Source organism: Mya arenaria, chromosome 2, assembly GCF_026914265.1.
Source record: "Mya arenaria isolate MELC-2E11 chromosome 2, ASM2691426v1".
Classification (NCBI taxonomy): domain Eukaryota; kingdom Metazoa; phylum Mollusca; class Bivalvia; order Myida; family Myidae; genus Mya; species Mya arenaria.
Window position 1 is genome coordinate 27,927,875 of NC_069123.1, and position 25,834 is coordinate 27,953,708.

Sequence of the window (25,834 nt, forward strand, 5' to 3'; positions counted from 1 at the left end):
ACTTTAAATCAGAATTGTTGCATTTTATCTAATCTGTACGTGAAATGATGTTTCGTACATAGTGTGATGGGGATATTTTTCATATTTGTACTGGTTTCCTCATTTTTTACAAATTTGCATTGGCATCTCTGTACTAAAATACTTGTATACTGACAAATGACAACAACGTCCTTATATAAAGAAATATAAAAAATATATATGAAAAAGCAAAATGTTTTTGGACAAGATGTTACCCTAACGCCCCATTTTTATTTTTGTTTGCCTTTCGTAGGTCATGCTGAGGGTGGTGGTGTATCCGTGATCAATGAGGTGCGATGGGAGACAGACATGCATGGCACTGTTACTAGGAAACTGGTCAATGAGACACACAGTAAGTTCTGGCTTGTTCTGAGATAAGTGAAGATTATAAGTATCTTCCATGGCCGAGAGTGTAAGATAGGTTCATTCCGACCCGAGCGTAGGGTGTTTTGCGGAAACGAGGTTTACCGAGTTTCCACAAAACACCCTGCGTGAGGGTCAGGATGAACCTATCTTACATGAGCGGCTATGGTAGATGCTTTTTCTCCAACCTCATTTTAACAAAATTAAATGAAAATGTATTTTTTGCTGGAACTCTTTTGTGCTTAGTGAAAATAATTGCGTATGGATATGCGATAGCAAGTGGTTGTCATGGATATGCGCGCAATGATCCAGTTAATGTTTATTGTCAAATCGGTCTTTTTAAATAGTTCTAAGGAGAATGAAGCATTATTTCTTGAATGGTGCTTGAAAACTGTTTTATGGTGACATTTGAAGCGAGAAATAATTAATTAGCATTCTAAATATTACCATAAGACAAGATTTCCTTGATGCTACTGACGACAGTCTTCAACAAGGGAGGTAATTACAATGTTGTGACCATTAAAAAAGGAGTTCCATACGGGCATTTTATCTTCGCCCGTGGGCAGGATAAGAATATTTAGCATGGTTAAATTATTTGATCTACTTATCTGAGGTGGGAGAAAAAAAGATAAACTTCATTATAGTTCATGACCTTAGGATAGTGATGTTATAGCCCAAAATTGCAAACATTCTGGTTTTACCCAGATAGTTTACAGGACAAACAATATTGTACTGATTTAAAAGACACATGTTACTTTAGAAATAATAAAAATTTTGATCTACTATATAAATTTCAATAGTGTTACTGTTAAGTAAACTTTTTACATTTTGTGTGTACCGGCAATCCGGCATAGGAAATCCCAGTTATATCAACTGCGGGTAACTAACATACTGATATCGCGGAGGGTTATTGTATCTGATTAACATTTGGCTTAAATAAAACAAATAGCTAGTTACTGAAGCAATTAGATCCATTACATTCAGAGTATGAAGTTTAAAAAATATGTATAATATATATAGCCTCTGTGTGTGAAGATATCATAACTAAATAAAATGTTCCATGTTTTTTTGCAACCCGTGAGTTTTCCCTTGATTTATGAATACAATCACAGTAAAATTTTTTTAGCAATTTACTGCCTTCTAAAGGCCTTTTCCCATTGCGAAAACTGTCCATTTTTCCCCAATTTTTTCACCCAATTTGATAAACGCAGATTACATTATTGAATAAAAAAGCAATGAGTTTCTTGAATTATAAACAAAATCTAGACAATATTTACTCTTACACAGCATAATGTATGCATAAACAAGTTAAAACATGTATATTTTCCATTATTTAAGCTATTTTGGCCTGATTTTGTATTTTTCCCAAAGTCAACTTTTTTTTCCAATTTGCAAGCACAGGCGGTAAAATTAATTCCAAAAAAAAATGAGGAATCATGTATGCTTTCTGATGATGTATGCTTACTATTCTTGGATATTTTTTACAGATATATTCGTCACACTTCAAAACCAGGCAGTTGAGTCTACTGGGCCAGGACTTAAACCGCTGTAAGTAGTTTTCTGTAATTAATCTAGTATATCTTGAACAGTGATGAGAACATGTTTAATCAAATTAAGGAATTCAGTAGTATGATTGATTTCAACTGGACACAGGATGGTCCCTAAAACAGCAAACACAGTATTGCCTCAAAACAAGCCTAGAATTAGAATACAAACTAGTATGAGGCTGGTAATACAAAATTTTACATGATTAAAATAATATTTTGTCAATGTCTTTGCTGAGTCTACCAGTATAAAAATGGTGCATAATGGTTTCCCAGTTTAGTGTATTTTAAGCATGTGAGAAATACATGTGTCAAAAGCGATGAGATACATAAATATTTAAAGTAAGATTCAACGCATTGTACACAATGGTATCAATTTTATGTAAGTGTATGACTATTTTCTTCTTTTCTTGCAGTGGTATCATCTGGTGTCTGGTCCCTTTAAACCTTCAGTGTTTGAAATAGGGCCCAAAGTAAAAAAAAGCTTGTTTAATAAATAGTTATTTGTGCAAGTAGAAAATGTTAATAATCTTAATAAAAATGTATAGCCTGGCTTTTATGTCTGATTTTGTATTATTTGGTTGTGTGTTTAGGTTGGTGAAGGCAAGTAAGCAGTATCGGAGTGTTTTGAAGGCCTGCAGTCTTGACGTCTACAGCATGGCTGGTAAATAGTTGTTTTATTTTTAAAGTAGGTTAATTTCACAAGGATGTTCCTCAAGAGAGCCTGTAAAAATGTGTATGTATGCCACTGAAGGATGGCATGTAGTTATCATACTGCAGCCTTCCAGCTAAGATTTGAAAAGGGCAGGTAGCTATGATGAGCCTTAATGCGTGCTTAATGGCCAATATTTAATTCTTATCGTGTATGTGTTGTAATTAGTTTCAATACTAATAGTTTGTTATGACTACCTAAGCTGTGTTCTTAAATTTTGTGTCAATGTTTTATATTTTTATTATTTTCATACTTATTTCTAAAAATTGACTCTGTCAAACAAAAGGGCACAGCAGGGTGAAGTAAAAGGCAGCAGGGTGCCGGAATAGGGTAGCGGGGTGCCCCACCAAGCTATTTCAGCCTACATATACCTGGCGCACTGATACTGTCTGTTCATCCGTCCGTCTCCACGGTATTAATATCTTGTGAAAACTTGATAGGCAGATTGGTAATGACCAGCAGATAAGCTTTGTTTTTGAGGACAGTGGGTCATAGGTTAAGGTAGTGGCAGCTCTTCTAATCAAAGCACTGATAGCGCTGCATGAACAGGGTTTTATACGGGTTTTCACCATTATGATACACGAATCATGTGTGTATTAATAGGGTGCTAATATGTTGCACAGTGAATCTAAGAGTCCCTGTGTAAAACAACCACAGGAGCCGCCCCAGGTTTATTGAAGCATGATGGTAAATGAAAAATTAATATTTTATTGACAATAAGATTAATGTCGCTGTGTAAGAAGGCAAACAAGGATGGAGAATGTAACCAATCCAAGTAGAACTCCATCATATGGTGTTACATATGAGTATATATATACTAATCAAACTTTACTCATTTGAAAGTGCTTGCCTATGTTTGCCTTGTTATTCACAAAACAACTTCGAAAATACAACAGATTAAAGAGAAATAGTTTCTTAATTAAAATGATGAAAATTTAAATAATTGATTTCAAACAATTGTAGATGAAACACCTCAAAAAGTTATTAAATCCTCGATATTTTCTCATATTTTCACCAAACCAGCAAAAATAGAACTTGATTCATTATGCCCCCACAAAGTGGCGGCATATAGGGTTGCCCTTGTCCGTACGTACGTCTGTCTGTACGTACGTACGTCCCGAAGATTGTTTCCGATCTAATTCTTGAAAACCGTTTGTCCAATCCTCACCAAACTTTAAACACATGTTTGTGACCATAATATCTTGATCAAGTTCCTTAGCCATGGAAATCGCTTTTGTCATTTAGGAGTTACGGCCCTTTATTTGCAAAAAAACACTTGAAAAATACGTCCCGAAGATTGTTTCCGATCTAATTCTTGAAAACTGTTTGTCCAATCCTCACCAAACTTTAAACACATGTTTGTGACCATAATATCTTGATCAAGTTCGATAGTCATGGAAATCGCTTTAGTCATTTAGGAGTTACGGCCCTTTTTTGCCAAAAATACTTCAAAAATCATTATGGCTTATTTTCTGTGACAAAAAACCGAAGTGGGGGCATCCATGTCCTATGGACACATTTCTAGTTTCAATAAAATTCCATTTTTAAAAATAAATGCACAAACATCCGTCTATACGCACACTATAAAAAGTGCATATATATATATATATATATATATATATATATATATATATATATATATATATATATATAAAAAAGTAAGTTTGTTATTCCCACGTGGCCTATCACATGATGTTTTGAGCAGGGAAACTGTGCGATCATTGAGATCAACGAGACCATTGTTGCTTTCTAGGTCATTCCAGGTTTTAAGATGAGAATACATTTGTAATTCGTAAGCGAGGGTGGGTCTTTATGTCGAGGTTACCATATGTAGCAGTTTAATTGTTCAAACAACAAACACAGTGTGCTTCAATATCTCTTTATTCAACATTATTGAATGTAGATATAATATCGGAGCGTCCTGAAAATATAAATATAAACAATAAACAAAGAAAATGAATAATAATATGTTTATAAGTTAACATCGTAAACAGTCTTAATATCTTATATAATTTAAACGTGTGCAGTGGCAGATTAAATTAAATGGCTAAAGCATATAAAACACACATATAATACAAGCGATTACAACAACAACAACACAGTACATCATAAAACAAAACATTGACATGGAACTTACTGATTTATGGAATCAAACACTCCTACTTCCTTGTACTCCCATGGTGACTTCTGTTATCCATGCATGTTATCATCTGTAACCAAACCCACATGTATTAGTATATGGAAAGAGGCTAAAAGAATATCACGGAACTGCCATTCTCGTTTTAAATACAAAATCTGCTGATGTCGTAAAAATACATGACAAAACTATATAAATGCAGCTAAATGAAATAATGATCATTCCAATCCATTGCTAACCCAAGACAAACACAAAAGACTACAAATGCAAATCAATACTAACCATCAGAACATCAGATGCCAAATAAAACAATCAAGTTTTCTAAAACAAAGTAAAACAAACATCTCTGTAGACTTCAACTGTGCACGACAATCAATCAAGCTTGAAATTTCTTGCTACGTAAGGGAGAGAAATCTGATTAACTTACTGCATTATCTCATTACAGGATTATCTCTCTTCGAGTGTAAATTCATTCGGCTTCATCATTGTGTCACGTGATTGAATGATGCACTTTGAGTGGATAGTAATTCTTTGTTTACGTTACGATGTTCATTCATTTTTTGGCACAGGGATACTACTGTAATGTTATCTTTATCTAAGTTCAACAGATTAAATTAATTATTTAAATAGATATTGCGTTATGATTGCTTCTTGCTTTGTCAAATCTGCCTCGGTTATTGGAAACATAGCTTGCAATTTATATGGCACTTTTTCAAACTATATTTTAAGTGGTAAATCGGCTGGCGACATTTGTTACTATTAATAAGAATTTTCTGTTGTGAGTGTCGAGTTTGTGGCTACACTGAACAGGGTTGAAACAACCCTGTTCAAAAACTAACAATTTGCCGGTCTGGACCAGGTCATACACAATTCTGGTTTGTCATAAAAGAATTCCCCAACACCCAATAAAAGTGACAAGACAACCATCAAATTAACTTGACCAGTTGCCTTGTTTCGCTACAATGAACTCTTGATTTCTTCTTATTGGCAGATGCTTGTTATTGGTCCAAACTAATGGGAGATAACAGGAGACTCATTTTGCTGACTATATAATGCAAATATTTTAGACATTGTTTGTCTTTTTATTTGTTACATATCCGAAATAAAACTTACTTTTTTTCTTACGATCAGTCTTTGCGTATTTACATGCTAAATGGCAGGTTTAGTTACACCTTTTCTAAATCCAAACAAGGAACTGAGAGGGTTTAACCTATTTACACTTGTATTGAAATATGTGTCAGCTGCAAACCATTAAACCTACAAAAAATTACCGCGCACAATTTCCAAGATGGCGGAAGCCGGCGCTTAATCCTTATGATGTGAATTGAAATATGTTTCATTGTTTTGTGATATCACATGCATATTATATGTCATGATGAAAATAAAACTTGAAACTTGCTTGTTATCATCATCTAAGCGCTTGTAAGGAAAATGGCTGCCTTTATTGCAATATTAAAGTGGATATAGTTTAAAGACTGAAACTGTTCTTCATAAAATCTTGGCGTTTGTCATTTTGTGATATTTCGGAACAGATTGTATTTTCTTTATACCGAAGCATAAAATCACTTAAATATTGCGGTGTGTAGACCTGTTTTCACAGGGACACACTAAAAATTGGAATTTGCTGTACAGTTTCCGACTACAGAAAAGGACGAGAATGTGACACTGGATTTGGCTTGTTTGTCTAAAGACAATAAAGTTATACCAACATATTGCATACCATTTTAATGGGCATTGACTCCTCTTTTCATGTCACCCATTTTAAAATGGATTGGTTGTATGTTGATTAAGAAACGAAAAAAATGGACTCTACCGTGAAATCTGGTAAGTTAGGGTTACAAACCTTGTGTCTTTTCTTGTATATCAAAGACATTAAATTTCTTCATATGTGTTGTTTATCTCAATATATGTACTCAAAATGATATTAATCAACATTTTAGACACAAACAATATGCCAGATGCCTTATGGTTTGCCAGTGCAAGTTTCAGTGACTATTAAAAGCACTACAAAAGTATAGATGCTCATATTAAAATCATGCATATATAATATTAATAATTTATGTGTATTTTTATGCCCCCACAAAGTGGCGGCATATAGGGTTGCCCTTGTCCGTACGTACGTCTGTCTGTCTGTCTGTACGTACGTACGTCCCGAAGATTGTTTCCGATCTAATTCTTGAAAACCGTTTGTCCAATCCTCACCAAACTTTAAACACATGTTTGTGACCATAATATCTTGATCAAGTTCGATAGTCATGGAAATCGTTTTAGTCATTTAGGAGTTACGGCCCTTTTTTGCCAAAAATACTTCAAAAATATATGTTTCCAATCTAATTCTTGAAAACTGTTTGTCCAATCCTCACCAAACTTTAAACACATGTTTGTGACCATAATATCTTGATCAAGTTCGATAGTCATGGAAATCGCTTTAGTCATTTAGGAGTTACGGCCCTTTTTTGCCAAAAATACCAAAAGTATGTGTCCAATGTGGATCCAACAAGTTTTTTCCTGCCTGAATGGCGCCATATAACCTATACAGTCTTGCGATGCCGTAAAACCCAACTCAACTCAACTTATCCTATATGTGCAGATTATCCTGAATAATCATTATGGCTTATTTTCTGTGACAAAAAATCGAAGTGGGGGCATCCGTGTCCTATGGACACATTTCTAGTTTATTTAACAGTGCAGTGTTAAATACTGTGGAGTTACAGTTGAAGAATATATTTACATTGCTGTGAATCAGTTGACTTGTGGCGTTTCGGGAGTAAAATGAATATCCAAATGTTAAAAAAAAGTCCCTAAACGTGCATTATGCACCAGATTATGCACCAGTCAGTTGTAACCACGACCCCAAACCAGGTCCGGGGGTATATAGGGGATAACGAGAGAAATTGGCCGTGTTTTTACCTTCCAGGCGGCCCTGCTGTGCTGAGTGAATGTGGTGGTTTTGTTTTTGCGCCAAAATTAGTGGGGAATGGGCCTTACCTAGGTATCTTGGATGCAGGAGGATTTGGCCAGCAGTTTGTCTGCGCAGGGAGGGAATTTTACAAAGGATTGGCTGGACTGAAAATCAAAGTCCCGCTATTCCCCGGACCTGGGGGGGCATGGTTACAATTGACTGGTTACTTTTGTAAATGACATCTTGTTTTGACTCTATTATACATATCTATTATACAACAGGCAGTAGGAGTACATATGAAGTGTGCACAACTTCAAAACATTCATTCTATAAAGGTTTCCCCAAAAAAGAAAAAAAATACAGAAAATCCATCTTATTAGCTCCACTGGCCGAAGGCCATGGAGCTTATGTCGTCACAGATTGTCCGTCGTGAGTGCGTGCGTGCGTGCGTGCGTGTGGCGTGCGTAAACTTTTACTTTAAACGACATCTCCTCTGAAACTGATAAGCGGATTTTGACAAAACTTCACAGGAATGTTCCTTTGGTGGTCCTTTACCAAAATTGCTCAAATGGTTCCGGTCCATTGCACAATATGGCCGCCAGAGCTAAAAATAGCAAAATCTTTAAACGACATCTCCTCTGAAACGGTTCGGCAGATTTTGATGAAACTTGACAGTAATGTTCCTTGGGTGGTCCTTTATTAAAATTGCTCAAATGGTTCTGGTCCATTGCACAATATGGCCGCCACAGCTAAAAATAGCAAAATCTTTAAACGACATCTCCTCTGAAACGGATAGGCAGATTTTGATGAACCTTGACAGAATTGTTCCTTGGGTGGTCCTTAACCAAAATTGCTCAAATGGTTCCGGTCCGCTGCACAACATGGCTGCCAGGGCAAAAAAATAGAAAAACCTTTAAAGAACATCTTCTCAGAAACCGATGATCAGATTTTGAATGGCCGCCACAGCTAAAAATAGCAAAATCTTTAAACGACATCTCCTCTGAAACGGATAGGCAGATTTTGATGAAACTTGACAGAATTGTTCCTTGGGTGGTCCTTAACCAAAATTGCTCAAATGGTTCCGGTCCGCTGCACAACATGGCTGCCAGGGCAAAAAAATAGAAAAACCTTTAAAGAACATCTTCTCAGAAACCGATGATCAGATTTTGATGAAACTTAACAGAAATGTTCCTTGGATGGTCATTAACCAAAATTTGTTAAATGGTTCCAGTCCACTGCACACCATGGCTGCCAAAGCTAAAAAATAAAAAAAACTTTATATGACTTGTCGTCGAAACCGATGACCTTTTTTCGATAAAACTTGACAGAAATGTTTGTTTGGTGCTCCTTTACTCAAATTGCCCAAATCATTTCGGTCCACTGCACAACATGGCAGCCAGAGCTATTAAAGTAAAAAATTTTTTTAAATAACTTCTCCTCAAAAATTGATGATTGTATTTCTATGAAACTTGACGAAAATGTTCGTTAGGTGGTCTTTGCTTGAACCTTTTGGCCAGTGGAGCACAGGCACTGATGTGCCTCTTGTTTTTATTTATTTTTCTCGAAGCTCATTTTCAGACATCTTTTTCTTAATTTTATTCCCTTCTCCTGGTGCTTATTTTTGAAAAAATTCCCGTAAAACGAAAAATAAAAAACTCTGGGCTGACTATGGTCATTTCAAAATTTCTATGCTGATTGTTAGAACAGTTTTGCTTTTCATTTAATAAGGAAATTAATTCATTGAGAGAAACAATAAGGTAGTTATATCAATAATGATAATAATGCATTACACTTGTATAAAACAGGTGAATTCTAAATTGAGAAAGGAAGAAAAACAGCGAAATCCATTGAATTTTGACAATGGATCTATACAAACATTGTTTTTTGTTGATTTTCGGATAGGAAATTAATACATGTTTTGTTTCCCTTTATTTGAGTTTTAAAATAGAGACTGTTACTGTACTGTAACAAAATTCCGATGTTATTTAGAAATAAATTAGTCTAGACATTTTTCTACCTGAATTATACATTGCATACAATAAATAATAATGAACTTATTAAATGTTATACTTGCTTTTATTGCTATGTTTTACCATGTTCCATACATTTTTTATCTGATTGTCATTGATAACTTTTGTATTATTATCGTCTGCTTCTGGGTATTTGTCGGAGGTCCCTAATTTAGAGGTCATGTGACACTGTAGGTGTAGCCTTATTGCTATCGGCGTGGTGTCAATTGTTATAGGCCCTAGCGTCAATGTATAAAATGTTACGACATTTTGGCGCGAAAATTAACGCACACAATTCTGTCATCGTCTGCACTTACACTGCATTATACCTGTATTGGCAGTATGATTAATTTATCAGCTGCTCTTCTAAAAGCCAGTTGAAAAGATTTCATAAGCCAGACATAATGTTCCTTCTGTTTGCTTTATTTAAACACCGCCATTTGGCAATTCCCCTCAACCATAATAACCATGACGTATTTTAAGAAAATCTAAAAATAGTAACAACCATCAAGTGTTTGTCTACATCGTATCTTTCATTGTTTTTGACTGAAAATGCAAGGGATTTAGAAATTCTGCCACTTGAACCCAAATCTACTTTGCTGAAATTGGCAGAGGTGCACATGTCTGATGATTAAAACACACCATAGAGTGCAAAAATGGTTTTTACCTTTCTTAATAAAGACATTCTACTGACTGGTTTAAACATTGATCGAAAGGCTATACAAAATGCGTGCGAAATCCAGTTAACAGTCCACGTTGTCTGGAACTGCTCAGCCATCTTCGGCAAGCTTTACAATGAGTGTTTACCGATAATAATCGGCTTCTTGACATCACGTTTTACGCAAGTTTAAGCGTAATAAAGATTTTATGCTCAATGAACTAATGTGATATTTAGTTTTTTCTAGTAGTCCGACAGACTATTGACTTAAAATTTCTTGTAGTCCGACTACCGGACTACCAGTAGTGTCGAACCCTGCAACTGCGTTCATACCACGATTATGACATAAATCCTGCAATCCAATCCTTAAGTGGCTACAACACATACAAAACAAGAATTGAACATTAGGCTTTGCAAGTGCCCTATTAAGGCTCATTCAATACACATCAAAAGGGCCCTTTCTGACCTAGAACCCTACCCTTTTCAGATCATTGAGTACTGTAATGGGTGAGTCCCTTCACTATTATGTGCCAACAAATGAACATACATATATTCAAAGGCAACATGTATAAACATGCCTCACAATTGTGACTAAAATCTGGCTTAAATTTCTTTATTAATGAATCATTCCCTTGTACTTTTAAAAACACCAACAATCATCACATTGAAAATGAAACTAACAAAAATTAATAATGGATATTAAATACACAAAAATAACAAGTAACAAGAACCACTAATGGACTCAAGGGGAAGGGGGTGGGGGAGGGGGGGTAACCAGATGGAGGCGTTGTCTTTGTTATACACTCATGTACTAGCCTGGCTACATGCCAGATGGAGGCATTGTCTTTGTTATACACTCATATTTACACCTCAACTTCCATTCCTTAAATGAACTGCCTTTTGGCAATTGCGTTCATCAATCGATGAACGCAACATCTTCGGATATGTTCGGATCGCAATTCATTGCATAACAATATACATGAAAGCTATCGATCTTGTTATTGGTTGTATTGTGTCCGCAGGTCCCGTAAAATATAGATCAACATTTTTAAAAAGAGTTAGTTTATTATATTTTAAATATATTAGTACCAGAAGTGTTTCAATTTTACGTTTTAAAGTGATTTCAAGTGGTTGATATTTTCCCGCGTTATTGTGACGTCATTTGAAAAAAATGTTTCCGGTTATAGTCGGATCGTTCTATTTACAGAATGGGTAAGAACGGATTACTGAAAGGTTTTCTTAAATGAAATGAAGTATTTTTTTAACAATTCTTGAATGAAATAATGAACTATTGGTGTAAATATAAGGAATGAATTGCGGGGTTGATGTCATTATCGGACTCCACACACATTGACCAACCCAATTGCGTTCATACCCCGATAATGACATCAACCCCGCAATTCATTCCTTAAATGTACTATCCTGGCTACATGCCAGATGGAGGCAATGACTTTGTTATACACACATGTCATATCCTGGCTACATGCCAGATGGAGGCGTTGTCTTTGTTATACACTCATGTACTAGCCTGGCTACATGCCATCTGGCAGCATTGTCTTTGTTTCAAATGTTCAATGAGTCTCTATAGCACAACCAAGCCTGGTCCAAGCTGTTCTGCAGTTCAAAGCAGTGGCCCAGCATGTTGAGGGCTGTGTCTATATGGCATTGGGGTGTCCCCTTTGTGTACTCTAGTAGGTTATCTAGTGCTGTTTGTGCTTCCACTGGCTGATGCAGTTTCCTGTACGTGAGCATTCATAACGATGAAACCTTTTTCGTCTTCATGACCTAGGTATTGTTGCAGCCTCTCGCCAATATTGTCCATTTCTATATCGTTCAAACACTGCAGTTTTGTGTTGATCAGGTTTGAAATAATGCCGCACAATTCAGAAAGTTCCCACTTGTGCAACTTTCCCACAAAAAGGTTGACTCCAGAGATTGTAAAATGCGGACAGTATTTTTGTTTTAACCATCTTTTAAGTGTAGTCAGAAGTCGACATATACATTGCACAATATTGTCTTCCCTCCACATTGTTGGGGGGTAGGTTTCTACTGTATACATCAGTGCAGTTTTAATATGAAAAGTGCTGAAGTGATCTCCATACCGTGGTTTCAAAACTTCTTTTCTTATCACTTTGGTAAGTGTATATGCTTTCAGTTGTACAGTGGTTAAATCAAACATTAAATATCTTTCCATTAATGCAGTTGAAAACCTCCACTGCAATTTTGAATAAGGGTAGTTTGGCAACTTTGAAGAAATCATACAAACACAGGCTGTAGGTTTACATGTAACTTTACTATCTGGGCTCTCACTGTAGCCCTGTGGCACAAGGAAGACTCCAGCCTCTTTAGCCCTAACCATTATATCTGGTCTGGGCCAGTGTCCAGGACGTGGTCTTTGGAACATGAACTTGCATTCTTCTGGCAGTTCATCACATTTATATGCACAGACATAATCAAGTTGATCTACAGGAGATATTGATGGTCCGTGGCGAATAACTTCACCATAACGTTCTTGTACTTCAACAAATGTATTAGCCATTAACACTCTCCCATCACTAATCAGCACATCATTGGGACCTTCTGTTTGTTCTGCTGGATGTTGACAGGCACCTCTCAGTACCTGTAAGTAGCAAATCTGAGGAGGAGTGTGCTCATCCCTTAAAACCAAAAGTATTCGCTTTCCGGACTGCCATTTGTTCTCTTTAAGGATGACAGGAACATTTTTGTCAATCATTAAAGTGTCAATGTCAGATTCCATCCCAGGAGTTGTTGTGAACTCAATTTGACTACCAAAGATATATGATGTAACATTCTCATTCTTCCTCAACGAAATGTACTTATCCATTGTCTCAAGCTCAATGAATTGTTTCCTTCTCTGGTCAATCATCAATTCATTGACCCCGATATCCTCCATTACCCTGGACAGCCGCAGGGAAAACAGTCGCTCACTCTCCTTGTCACTATCCATGTCTTCTTGTTTTTAATTTATTTCATTTTTGCATTGTAAACAATTAAGGACAAGACAATAAAATTGATTAATTGTTTGTGATTATTCCTTAATTATTTTGTTATATTTCTTCAAATCTATAATGTCTAGTTCCAGATATTTATATTAAAACCAATGCAATTATTTTTTTTATTGTGTGTGGACAGTCCCAACTATTAAAAATGAAGACGATACTTGTCTAATCCTATAAAACACACTTTGACGAAGCAGTCAAACAAACTTCGATCATATACTGCATCATTTCAATAGAAAATATTGATTGATTAAGTCCTTAAAGCATTACCACTGAGGCTTGTATTCACTTTATCTTGGAGCATACATTACGTATAGCAAAAATTTATGAAATATTAAATTTCAAATATGAGGTATGCTATTCAAATCTGTTGAAAGTTTTGAAGCATGATGATATAATGTTTCATGTTGCACAATGAAATTCAGTTTAATACCAAGTGTCTTTTTTGGGGGTATTTAATGTCTCCAGTCAATATTATAAATATGTGAACTTGTTTTTTGTATCTGGTCATTGAGAACTCAGTTTAAATGTTATGTTTTACTTTATTCTTTATTGTTTTCAAGTTGATGCATTTACTGATGAGGCTTATATTTTTAGTAATAATTGATAATGTTTGGACAAGTTAAAAGTTTTGGCCATGCAAACTTGTTTAAGCTCCTAGTAGACTTGGGCGTCAGGTCTTGTTTCACTGACTGTTCTAAGGTGGTAATTCCTACACTTTCAAAATAAAGATATTTAAATATCCCATCGAAACTTGGTACACACGATGCCAAAAACAAACCTCTCATGTACAGCAAGGCTAATTACTCTGGCTGTAAAAATTGTTATGCCCCTTTTTACTGAACAAAAATTAGATGAGCGTTCGGGTTTGTTCCACAAGGCTTTTGTTCATTATATGCTATGACTATATATACGAACTGTTGTTTTAAAAAATATTTAAGGCAGGAATAAGTCTATAGGTAACATGGTGTGTTTTTACCTAATACAGTTGCTAGAAAAGTAGTGTAGGTACGTAAGATATATTGGCGCTGTTGAACAAGTAACATCAGATTTAAGTTCTTTCCAGCCTTCCAGTGTGGAATGGTCAGAAAATATTCAGTCTAAATCTGTACAAAATCCTTTTTAATTAGTGACAGGTTAACCATAATGAGGCATAGTGTCGCAAGCACACATAGGTTAATATCTCTGCAACTACTCGTGGTATTACATTGAGACTTGATACAATGGTACTCAACCATCCAACCTAATTAATTAACCAAGTTAGATAATCTACTTTGCATTTAATGCAAATAATTGCACTTTATTATTCGACTTAGAAATTCTGGTTAAGGTTTTGTGTGCAAGCACACATTATTTTAATATCAAAGCAACTACTAGATGTATTGCATTGAGACTCGATACAATGGTACTCAACCATCCAACCTACTTAATTAACCATGTAAGATAACTCTAGTTTCATTTAATGCAAATAATGGGCCTTTATTATTCGACATAGAAATTTTGGTTAAGGTTTTGCGTGAAAGCACACATAGGTTAATTTCTAAGCAAATACTCGATGTATTGAATTGAGACGTTATAAAATGGTATTCAACCACTCAACGTAATTGAATAACCAAGATATATAAATGTATTTTGCAAATAATTGCCCTTTATTATTAGTTTTTGCATGTAACCACATTTATGTTACTATCTCAGCACATCATGAATTGCATTGAAATCTAATCTAACAGTGATCCATGCATGTTTGGCCAAAACTTTTCAATCCTTACACTGAAAAGAGGCAGAATAGTCGAGCGCGCTGTCTCTGTGACAGCTCTTGTTATATTACCTTTAAACTTGTGTAAAAAGTGATGTTACAAAAGCCGAAATCACAAAGCAGTTTCGGGAGTTAAGGGAGTTTCATGTGCATTTCATATAGCCTTTCAGTCAATATTTAAACCAGTCTGTAGATTGTCTTTATTTAGAAAGGAAAGAACCATTTTCCACTGTATGTCGTGTTTTAGTCGTCAGACATTAGTCATTCTAAAGTGCCATCCAGGCTTTTTTTAATGAATGTAAGCCTGGACAAAAAAGCCTTGACGGCAATTTAGAATGACTAGGTCAGACATGTGAACCTCTGCCATTGGCAGCGAGGTAGATTTCGGTTTGAGGTTTTGAACTGTTCAAAAGTGGTAGAATTTCTATATTCCTTACATTTTCAGTCGGACACAATGATAGATACAATGTAAACAAATACTTGATGGTTGTTACTATTTTTTGATAAAGCAAACAGAAGGAACACTATGCATTGCTTGTGAAATATTTTAACTAGCTTTTAGAACAGCAGCTGGTAAATTAGTCATACTGCCAAAAAAGGTCTAACTCAGAGTAAGTGCAGACGTCAGCAGAATTGTGTGGGTTAATTTTCGCGCCAAAATGTAACATTTTATACATTGAAGCTATGGCCAATAACAATTTTTGTCTTACTCCCATATTGAAATAATTAACAACAATTTAGAAATTATTCCATTATATTTTTTAAGCAATATTATTATCTTGTTTATAATAACAAATATTACTGAATAGTAGGATGCCAATGATCAAATATTGCCTATCAGTAGGATGTCTGTCATTTAAGCCGTAACTTAGCACTGATCTTGGGCGAGGTGATTTATTGCACCATTTTCCTTGAAGTGACAGATTATGGGGTATTTTAGCAAGGTTTTTAGATTTTAATTCTGTGGTATTTTAGCATGGTTTTTAGATTATTATTTTTTAAGGATTCAAAATAAAATTTAATGACCAAAAAATGTTTTGAAGAACGTGGACCAATAATCTTACTTCCAGGATTGAGATAGATAAAAAACATGAACAATCAAAGGACAATGTTTTAAGGAAAAGGCTTAAAGTCTCGCAAAACACTGAAGGAATCCGTTGTAGGCTTGCATTTTTGGACTATCAAAATTTTTGCTGGACTGCCTGGATTTCAGATCTAGTAGTCTGAGGGACTACCTTGTGAAAAATGTTAGTGTCTAACCCTGTATATCCAAGCAAAAACATGTACAAACTAAGAAGTTAAAACACACACAAATAAAGATTTGAACTTTGACCCTTGCAAATGACCATTTTGAAGGCGCATTCAATGCACATCAAAAGGGAACTTTCTGAACAAGAACCCTCATGGTGTACTGTAATGGGAGAGTCCTTTCAACAGTATATGCCAACATACATATATATTTAAAGGCATCATGTTGACATGCCTCATTATTTTGACCAAAATATCTGGCTTTCATTTCTTTATTACTGAATTATTCCCTTGTACTTATAGAAACACAAACAAACATCACATCAAAACTGAAACTATTGGTAACAAAAAATGATAATAGTCATGTAAATAACAATTAACAATAACCATTGGCTGATCCAGGGGTTGGCGAACCCAGTGCCCCCTTTAAATCGAAAAGTTTTACTTTTTTCCGACCTTTTTATTCCAATATAGGTAAAAAAGGTTATTAAATGTGCCCAAAAGGCACAATTTAGACTAGAAATTGTTTATATTTCCTTTGATGAGTATCCCCTTACCAACACTTTCAACTGAATAAATTTCAGTTTTGTCAGTGCAAGTCAAAAGGTTAAACCCTTAAGGTATTCCCCTCTTGGACCACCTCTGAGAACATCATTTAATGTAGATTTATGTACCATCCTGGCTACATGCTTTGAATGCAGTGTTGTCTATGTTATACACCTATGTACATTTCTGGTTACCAGCAAGATGGCAGCATTGTCTTTGATATACACTCATGTACTATCCTGGCTAAATGCCAGATGGCAGCATTGTCTTTGTTATAAATGTTTAATGAGTTTCTGTAGCACAACCAAGCCTGGTCCAGTCTGTTCTGCAGTTCAAAGCAGTGGCCCAGCATGTTGAGGGCTGTGTCTATGTGGCCATCGCGTGTCCCCTTTGTGTACTCTAGTAGGTGATCTAGTGCTTTCAGTGCTTCTACTGGCTGAAGTAGTTTCCTGTAAGTGAGGTGTTGTAGATAGTAAAGGAATGGGATACAGTCAATGACTACATTGTTCTTCCACTCGGCCAAAGGTCCTCTGTCTTTAGATTCTATACACCTGCACAATTCATATGCAACATGTTTCGGAATGCAGTTTATTTCTTCTTTTGAAAACCTAATGCACAACATTATATGAGTTGTAAGTATCTTTTTAAGTGAGTCCATGATTTCCTCTTCGCAATGCTTATATACCTCTAAAACATTACTGCCTTGGTGTACACAAAACTGACACACTTTTGGCCCCAGCAGTCCTTCATAGTCAGTAAGTACATCTGCAGCTTCATCATACTGCCCTCTGCAGTACAGCATAGATGCAAACTTCAGCCTACTGGACATTAGGTCAGAGTCAAATGAGAGCTTGTAATAGTCCAATATTTGTTGTGTGATCGGTTCCCCTGGGTAGATGCCCATTGAGGCCATTTTGGAGGCAAGGATACTGTAAACGAATGGGACTATGACAGAAACTGCTTCTTTTTCTATGTCACTTCGGGAATTACACTTACCTTCAAATATATGTAAATTGTTCCGTATGTTTTTATGTGAATCTGTTAAGAATAAAGCAACATGTCCCCCGATGGAAGCTATTGTGCAACCCAATATTTCGTCAAAGATTTTAGGATATACCGGTAATGGAATAGTCCTAATGTTGAAACCTTGTTCAACTTCATGACATGTGTATTGTTGCAGCCTAGTATTAATTTGGTCCATTTTTACATAGTTCAAACACTGAAGTTTTGTGTTGACCTTATCGGAAATATCGTTGAACAATTTAGGAAGTTCCCACTTGTGCAACTTTCCCACAAAAAGGTTGACTCCAGAGATTGTAAAATGTGGACAATATTTTCGTTTTAACCATCTTGTAAGTGTAGTTAGAATGAGACTTACACATTGCACAATGTTGTCTTCCCTCCATATTGTAGGGGGGTAGTTTTCTACTGTATACATCATTGCAGTCTTAATATGAAAAGTGCTGAAGCGATCTCCATACAGTGGTTTGAAAACAGATTTTCTTATCACTTTGGCAAGTGTATATGCTTTCACTTGTTCAACTGTTAAATCAAACATTAAATATCTTTCCATTAATGAAGTTGAAAACCTCCACTGCCATTTTGAATAAGGGTAGTTTGGTGATGTTGACGGGATCATACAAACAAATGCTGAAGGTTTACGTGTTACTTTTCTAGCGGGGCTCTCACTGTAGCCCTGTGGTACAAGGAATACTACAGACTGCCTTGCCTTGTCCATTATGTCTTTTCTGGGCCAGTGTCCTGGACGTGGTCTGTGAAACATGAACTTGCATTCCTCTGGCAGTTCAGCACATTGGCATGCAAAAACACTGTCCACTTTGGTTGTGTTAGATATTGATGGTCCGCTGCGAATAATTTCAGGATCTTTACTATAATATTTTTGTATTAACACATGTGTATTGGCCTTTAAAACTCTCCCATCACTAATCAGCACATCATCAGGACTTTCTGTTTGTACTGCTGGTTCACGAACGTCGCCTCTCATTTTCTGTAAGTAGCAGTGCTGAGGAGGAGTGTGCTCATCCCTTAAAACCAAAAGATTTCGCTTTCCTTTCTGCCATTTGTCCCTTTTAAGAATGACATGAACACTTTTGTTACTAATCAAAGTGTCAGTGTCAGATTTCATCCCAAGAGTTGTAGTGGCTTCACTTTGACTACCAAAGATATATGTAGTACCATCTAAATTATTTATCAAAAAAGTGACACTATTAATTGTCTCAAGCCTAAGGTGTGTATTCCTTCTCCAGCCAATCATAAATTCATTGACCCCGATATCGTCCATCACCTGAGACAGCTTCCGGGAAAACAGTTCCTCACTCTCTCTGTCGCTATCCATGTTTTCTTGTTTTTATTAATTTATTTGTGCATTGTTGACAATTAAGGACAGCACACTAAATTCAATAATTTGTCATTGCTTATTCTTTTTTTGTTTTGTTATATTTGTTCAAATCCATAGTGTCTAGTTCCAGATGTTGTATACAACCAATCCAATTATTTTTCGAATTGTGTATGGAAAGTCCCAACTATTAAAAATGAAGACGATACTTGTCTCATCCTATCAAACACACTGACCATATAGTCTCACAAACTGCTATCATAAACTCGATCTTTTCAATAGGATACCTGGATTGATAATGTCCTTATAGAGCATTTACATGGAGCATTATCTCACTAGCTAGGTATAGCAAATAATTCATGAAATATTATACATCAAATATAAATTGTGCTATTCAATTGGTTGAAAGATGTGTAGCATATAATATTATGTTTCGCTTGTTCTGCATTGAATTTCAATTTAATGGCCAATTTAAGTGTGTTTTGGTTTTGGTAATGTCTACATTATAGATATGTGAACTTCATTTTTGTGTCTGGTATTTAAGAACTTGTAATAAATGTATTAGTTTAAATGGTTTATTTTACTTTTTTCTGCATCGTTTTCAGTTGATGTGTTTTTCTGATGAGGCTTATATTTTCAGTTAAGGTTATTGTCTGGACCAAATATATCCCTCTGGTTTAGTTGGCATAAGACCAACAACTACTCTGACATATTGCACTGACCATGCATGGGTCTCATGTGGTGTTTAAAAACATCAATGAGAGGTTATTAGTGTTTTTAGCTCGACTATTCGAAGAATAGGTGGGCTATACTACTCGCCCCGGCGTCTGCGACCGGTTTAAGTTTTAGGGCAAGTTGGGATTTTCACTTATAAGTCCAATACCCTTCATTCAATTGACTTAATACTTCACACAGTTGTTCAGGGCCATCACATGATGAGGTTAGATAACTCCATATTATTCTTTACACAGATTTTGGCCCATGATTGAGTATGGAACTTAGGTTAAAGTTTTAGGGCAGGTTGGGATATTTATAAATAACTTCTATACCCTTCATTCAATTGACTTAATACTTCACACAGTTGTTCAGGACCATCACACAATGAATACTTCACACAGTTGTTCAGGACTGTTACCCAATGAGGTTACATAACTCCATATCCTTAATACAAGTTATGGCCCATGATTGACTTAGCTTTAAGTTTTAGGGCAGGTTAAAGTTTTAGGGCAAGTTAGGATTTTCACTTAAAACTCCAATACCGTTCATTCAATTGACTTAATACTTCACACAATTGTTCAGAGCCATCACATAATGAGGTTAGATAACTCCATATTATCTTTTATACAAATTATGGCTCCTGATTGACTATGGAACTTAGGTTAAAGTTTTAGGGCAGTTTGGGATATTTATTAATTACTTCTAAACCCTTCATTCAATTGACTTAATACTTCACACAATTGTTCAGGACTGTTACCCAATGAGGTTACATAACTCCATATCCTTAATACAAGTTATGGCCCCAGATTGACTTAGGTTAAAGTTTTAGGCAAGTAAAAGTTAAGGGCAAGTTGGGATTTTAATAAAAAAACTTCTATACCTTTCATTCAATGCACTTAATAAAATTCAAATTTATTCACGACCATCTTACAACAAGAAACATAACTCCATTTTACCCTAAATACAAATTATGGCCCTTGAATTTTATTTTATTTATTATGCCCCCGAAGGTGGGCATATTAAAATCGCACCGTCCGTCCGTCCGTCCTTCCGGGTCTGTAACTTTCCCTTGTATGGACAGATTTTAAAATAACTTGCCACATGTGTTCCACATACCAAGACGACGTGTGGCGTGCAAGACTCGTGTCCCTACCTCAAAGGTCAAGGTCACACTTTGTGTTTATTCACAATGGAGTGCTGCATATAAGGACATAGAATATAGGTTGTCGTGTCCGGGCTGTAACTTTCTCTTGTATGGTCAGATTTTAAAATAACTTGCCACATGTGTTCCACATACCAAGACGACGTGTCGCCTGCAAGACCCGTGTCCCTACCTCAAAGGTCAAGGTCACACTTAGTGTTTATTCACAATAGAGTGCTGCATATAAGCATAGAGTATAGGTTGTCGTGTCCGGGCTGTAACTTTCCGTTGTATGGACAGATTTTAAAATAACTTGCCAAATGTGTTCCACATACCAAGACGACGTGTCGCGTGCAAGACCCGTGTCCCTACCTCAAAGGTCAAGGTCACACTTAGTGTTTATTCACAATGGAGTGCTGCATATAAGGACATAGAGTATAGGTTGTCGTGTCCGGGCTGTTACTTTCTCTTGTATGGACAGATTTTAAAATAACTTGCCACATGTGTTCCACATACCAAGATGACGTGTCGCGTGCAAGACCCGTGTCCCTACCTCAAAGGTCAAGGTCACACTTAGTGTTTATTCACAATGGAGTGCTGCATATAAGGACATAGAGTATAGTTTGTCATGTCCGGGCTGTAACTTTCTCTTGTATGGTCAGATTTTAAAATAACTTGCCACATGTGTTCCACATACCAAGACGACGTGTCGCCTGCAAGACCCGTGTCCCTACCTCAAAGGTCAAGGTCACACTTAGTGTTTATTCACAATAGAGTGCTGCATATAAGCGTAGAGTATAGGTTGTCGTGTCCGGGCTGTAACTTTCCGTTGTATGGACAGATTTTAAAATAACTTGCCAAATGTGTTCCACATACCAAGACGACGTGTCGCGTGCAAGACCCGTGTCCCTACCTCAAAGGTCAAGGTCACACTTAGTGTTTATTCACAATGGAGTGCTGCATATAAGGACATAGAGTATAGGTTGTCGTGTCCGGGCTGTTACTTTCTCTTGTATGGACAGATTTTAAAATAACTTGCCACATGTGTTCCACATACCAAGATGACGTGTCGCGTGCAAGACCCGTGTCCCTACCTCAAAGGTCAAGGTCACACTTAGTGTTTATTCACAATGGAGTGCTGCATACAAAGACATAGAGTATAGGTTGTCGTGTCCGGGCTGTAACTTTCTCTTGTAAGGACAGATTTTAAAATAACTTGCTACATGTGTTCCACATACGAAGACGACGTGTCCTGTGCAAGACCCATGTCCCTACCTCTAAGGTGAAAGATACACTAAGTGTTTATTCACAAGGGAATTCTGAATATAAGGACATAACAGTGTAGGTTGTCAAGTATGGGTGGTATTTTTTTATGTTCAGAGGAAATTTAAAATAACTTGCCATATGTATTTGACACATAAAGGCAAGATCAACTTTCATGTACTGACCTTGTTCGTAGGTCAATGTCACATTCGGGGGCATTTGTCACATACTGTGACAGCTCTTGTTTTATTATGTTTTTACAGTATTTAAGTATGTCTTTAAGATTTACAAAGAATGCTGATTAGTAAGATGTCAGTCTTTTGTGCCCTAGCAATGATCTAAGCTGAAAGCCTTCAGACTCCACACACTTGAACCAGTCCAACTGCGTTCATACCACAATAAGGACATAAATACTACAGTTCCATCCTTAAGTGGTAACAACACATACAAAACAAGAATTGAACATTGGCTCTTGCAAGTGCCCCATTCAAAGGCTATCCTGTCTACATAGCAGATGTAGGCATTATCTTTGTTATACACTCATGTACTATCCTGGCTACATGCCAGACGGAGGCATTGTCTCCGTTATACACTCATGTACTATCCTAGCTACATGCCAGACTGAGGCATTGTCTTTGTTATACACTCATGTACTATCCTGGCTACATGCCAGATGGAGGCATTGTCTTTGTTATACACTCATATACTATCCTGGCTACATGCCAGATGGAGGCATTGTCTTTGTTATACACTCATATACTATCCTGGCTACATGCCAGATGGAGGCATTGTCTTTGTTATACACTCATATACTATCCTAGCTACATGCCAGATGGAGGCATTGTCTTTATTAAAAATTATATACTATCCTGGCTAAATGCCAGATGGAGGCATTGTCTTTGTTATACACTCATATACTATCCTGGCTACATGCCAGATGGAGGCATTGTTTTTGTTGACACTCATATACTATCCTGGCTACATGCCAGATGGAGGCATTGTCTTTGTTATACACTCATATACTATCCTAGCTACATGCCAGATGGAGGCATTGTCTTTGTTAAAAATTATATACTATCCTGGCTAAATGCCAGATGGAGGCATTGTCTTTGTTATACACTCATATACTATCCTGGCTACATGCCAGATGGAGGCATTGTCCTTGTTATACACTCATATACTATCCTGGCTACATGCCAGATGGAGGCATTGTTTTTGTTGACACTAATATACTATCCTGGCTACATGCCAGATGGAGGCATTGTCTTTGTTATACATTCATATACTATCCTAGCTACATGCCAGATGGAGGCATTGTTTTTGTTGACACTCATATACTATCCTGGCTACATGCCAGATGGAGGCATGGTCTTTGGTATACACTCATGTACTACCCTTGCTACATGCCAGATGGAGGCATTGTCTTTGTTATACACTCATATACTATCCTGGCTACATGCCAGATGGAGGCATTGTTTTTGTTGACACTAATATACTATCCTGGCTACATGCCAGATGGAGGCATTGTCTTTGTTATACACTCATGTACTATCCTGGCTGCATGCCAGATGGAGGCATTGTCTTTGTTATACACTCATATACTATCCTAGCTACATGCCAGATGGAGGCATTGTCTTTATTAAAAATTATATACTATCCTGGCTAAATGCCAGATGGAGGCATTGTCTTTGTTATACACTCATATACTATCCTGGCTACATGCCAGATGGAGGCATTGTCCTTGTTATTCACTCATGTACTATCCTGGCTACATGCCAGATGGAGGCATTGTCTTTGTTATACACTCATATACTATCCTAGCTACATGCCAGATGGAGGCATTGTCTTTATTAAAAATTATATACTATCCTGGCTAAATGCCAGATGGAGGCATTGTCCTTGTTATACACTCATATACTATCCTGGCTACATGCCAGATGGAGGCATTGTTTTTGTTGACACTCATATACTATCCTGGCTACATGCCAGATGGAGGCATTGTCTTTGTTATACACTCATATACTATCCTAGCTACATGCCAGATGGAGACATTGTCTTTGTTAAAAATTATATACTATCCTGGCTAAATGCCAGATGGAGGCATTGTCTTTGTTATACACTCATGTGCTATCCTGGCTACATGCCAGATGGAGGCATTGTCTTTGTTATACACTCATATACTATCCTGGCTACATGCCAGATGGAGGCATTGTTTTTGTTGACACTCATATACTATCCTGGCTACATGCCAGATGGAGGCATTGTCTTTGTTAAAAATTATATACTATCCTGGCTAAATGCCAGATGGAGGCATTGTCTTTGTTATACACTCATATACTATCCTGGCTACATGCCAGATGGAGGCATTATTTTTGTTGACACTCATATACTATCCTGGCTACATGCCAGATGGAGGCATTGTCTTTGTTAAAAATTATATACTATCCTGGCTAAATGCCAGATGGAGGCATTGTCCTTGTTATACACTCATATACTATCCTGGCTACATGCCAGATGGAGGCATTGTTTTTGTTGACACTCATATACTATCCTGGCTACATGCCAGATGGAGGCATTGTCCTTGTTATACACTCATGTACTATCCTGGCTGCATGCCAGATGAAGGCATTGTCTTTGTTATACACTCATATACTATCCTAGCTACATGCCAGATGGAGGCATTGTCCTTGTTAAACACTCATGTTCAATCCTGGCTACATGCCAAATGGAGGCATTGTGTTTGTTATACACTTATGTATTATCCTGGCTACATGCCAGATGGAGGCATTGTCCTTGTTAAACACTCATGTTCAATCCTGGCTACATGCCAAATGGAGGCATTGTGTTTGTTATACACTCATGTACTACCCTTGCTACATGCCAGATGGAGGCATTGTCTTTGTTATACACTCATGTACTACCCTTGCTACATGCCAGATGGAGGCATTGTCTGTGTTATACACTTATGTACTATCATGGCTACTTGCCAGATGGAGGCATTGTGTTTGTTATACACTCATGTACTGTCCTAGCTACATGCCAGATGGAGGCATTGTCCTTGTTATACACTTATGTACTATCATGGCTACATGCCAGATGGAGGCATTGTCTGTGTTATACACTCATGTGCTATCATGGCTACATGCCAGATGGAGGCATTGTCTTTGTTATACACTCATGTGCTATCCTGGCTACATGCCAGATGGAGGCATTGTCTTTGTTATACACTCATGTACTATCCTGGCTACATGCAAGATGGAGGCATTGTCCTTGTTATACACTCATGTACTATCCTGGCTACATGCCAGATGGAGGCATTGTCCTTGTTATACACTCATGTACTGTCCTGGCTACATGCCAGATGGAGGCATTGTCTTTGTTATACACTCATGTACTGTCCTGGCTACATGCCAGATGGAGGCATTGTCTTTGTTATACACTCAT

The 25,834-nt window shown here is 36.7% G+C and overlaps 2 protein-coding genes across 2 annotated transcripts in view; one reads left to right on the plus strand and one right to left on the minus strand.

The window, feature by feature from the left end:
- The window catches only part of LOC128207293 (nuclear pore complex protein Nup85-like), an 87,226-nt gene that overhangs the window by 6,869 nt on the left and 54,523 nt on the right, over positions 1-25,834 (plus strand). Inside the window, exons 3-5 of the mRNA XM_052910136.1 lie at positions 272-370; positions 1,869-1,929; positions 2,519-2,589. Coding sequence (XP_052766096.1) covers positions 272-370; positions 1,869-1,929; positions 2,519-2,589 — 231 coding nt within the window. The remainder of the gene's footprint in view (positions 1-271; positions 371-1,868; positions 1,930-2,518; positions 2,590-25,834) is intronic.
- On the minus strand, positions 15,983-19,558 carry LOC128207305 (uncharacterized). The gene is made up of 2 exons (XM_052910150.1): positions 18,292-19,558; positions 15,983-17,362 (listed from the first exon to the last, which is right to left on the minus strand). Exons 1-2 carry the CDS (start codon positions 19,267-19,269, stop codon positions 17,246-17,248), a joined length of 1,095 nt encoding a protein of 364 aa, XP_052766110.1. The 5' UTR covers positions 19,270-19,558; the 3' UTR covers positions 15,983-17,245.

Coding starts and splice junctions, on each gene's coding strand:
- LOC128207305 (XM_052910150.1), bottom strand. CDS start 19,269: ATGGATAGCGACAGAGAGAGTGAGGAACTGTTTTCCCGGAAGCTGTCT. Junction 17,363..18,291: donor AAGACAACATTGTGCAATGT/GTAAGTCTCATT, acceptor CCTCACTTACAG/GAAACTACTTCAGCCAGTAG.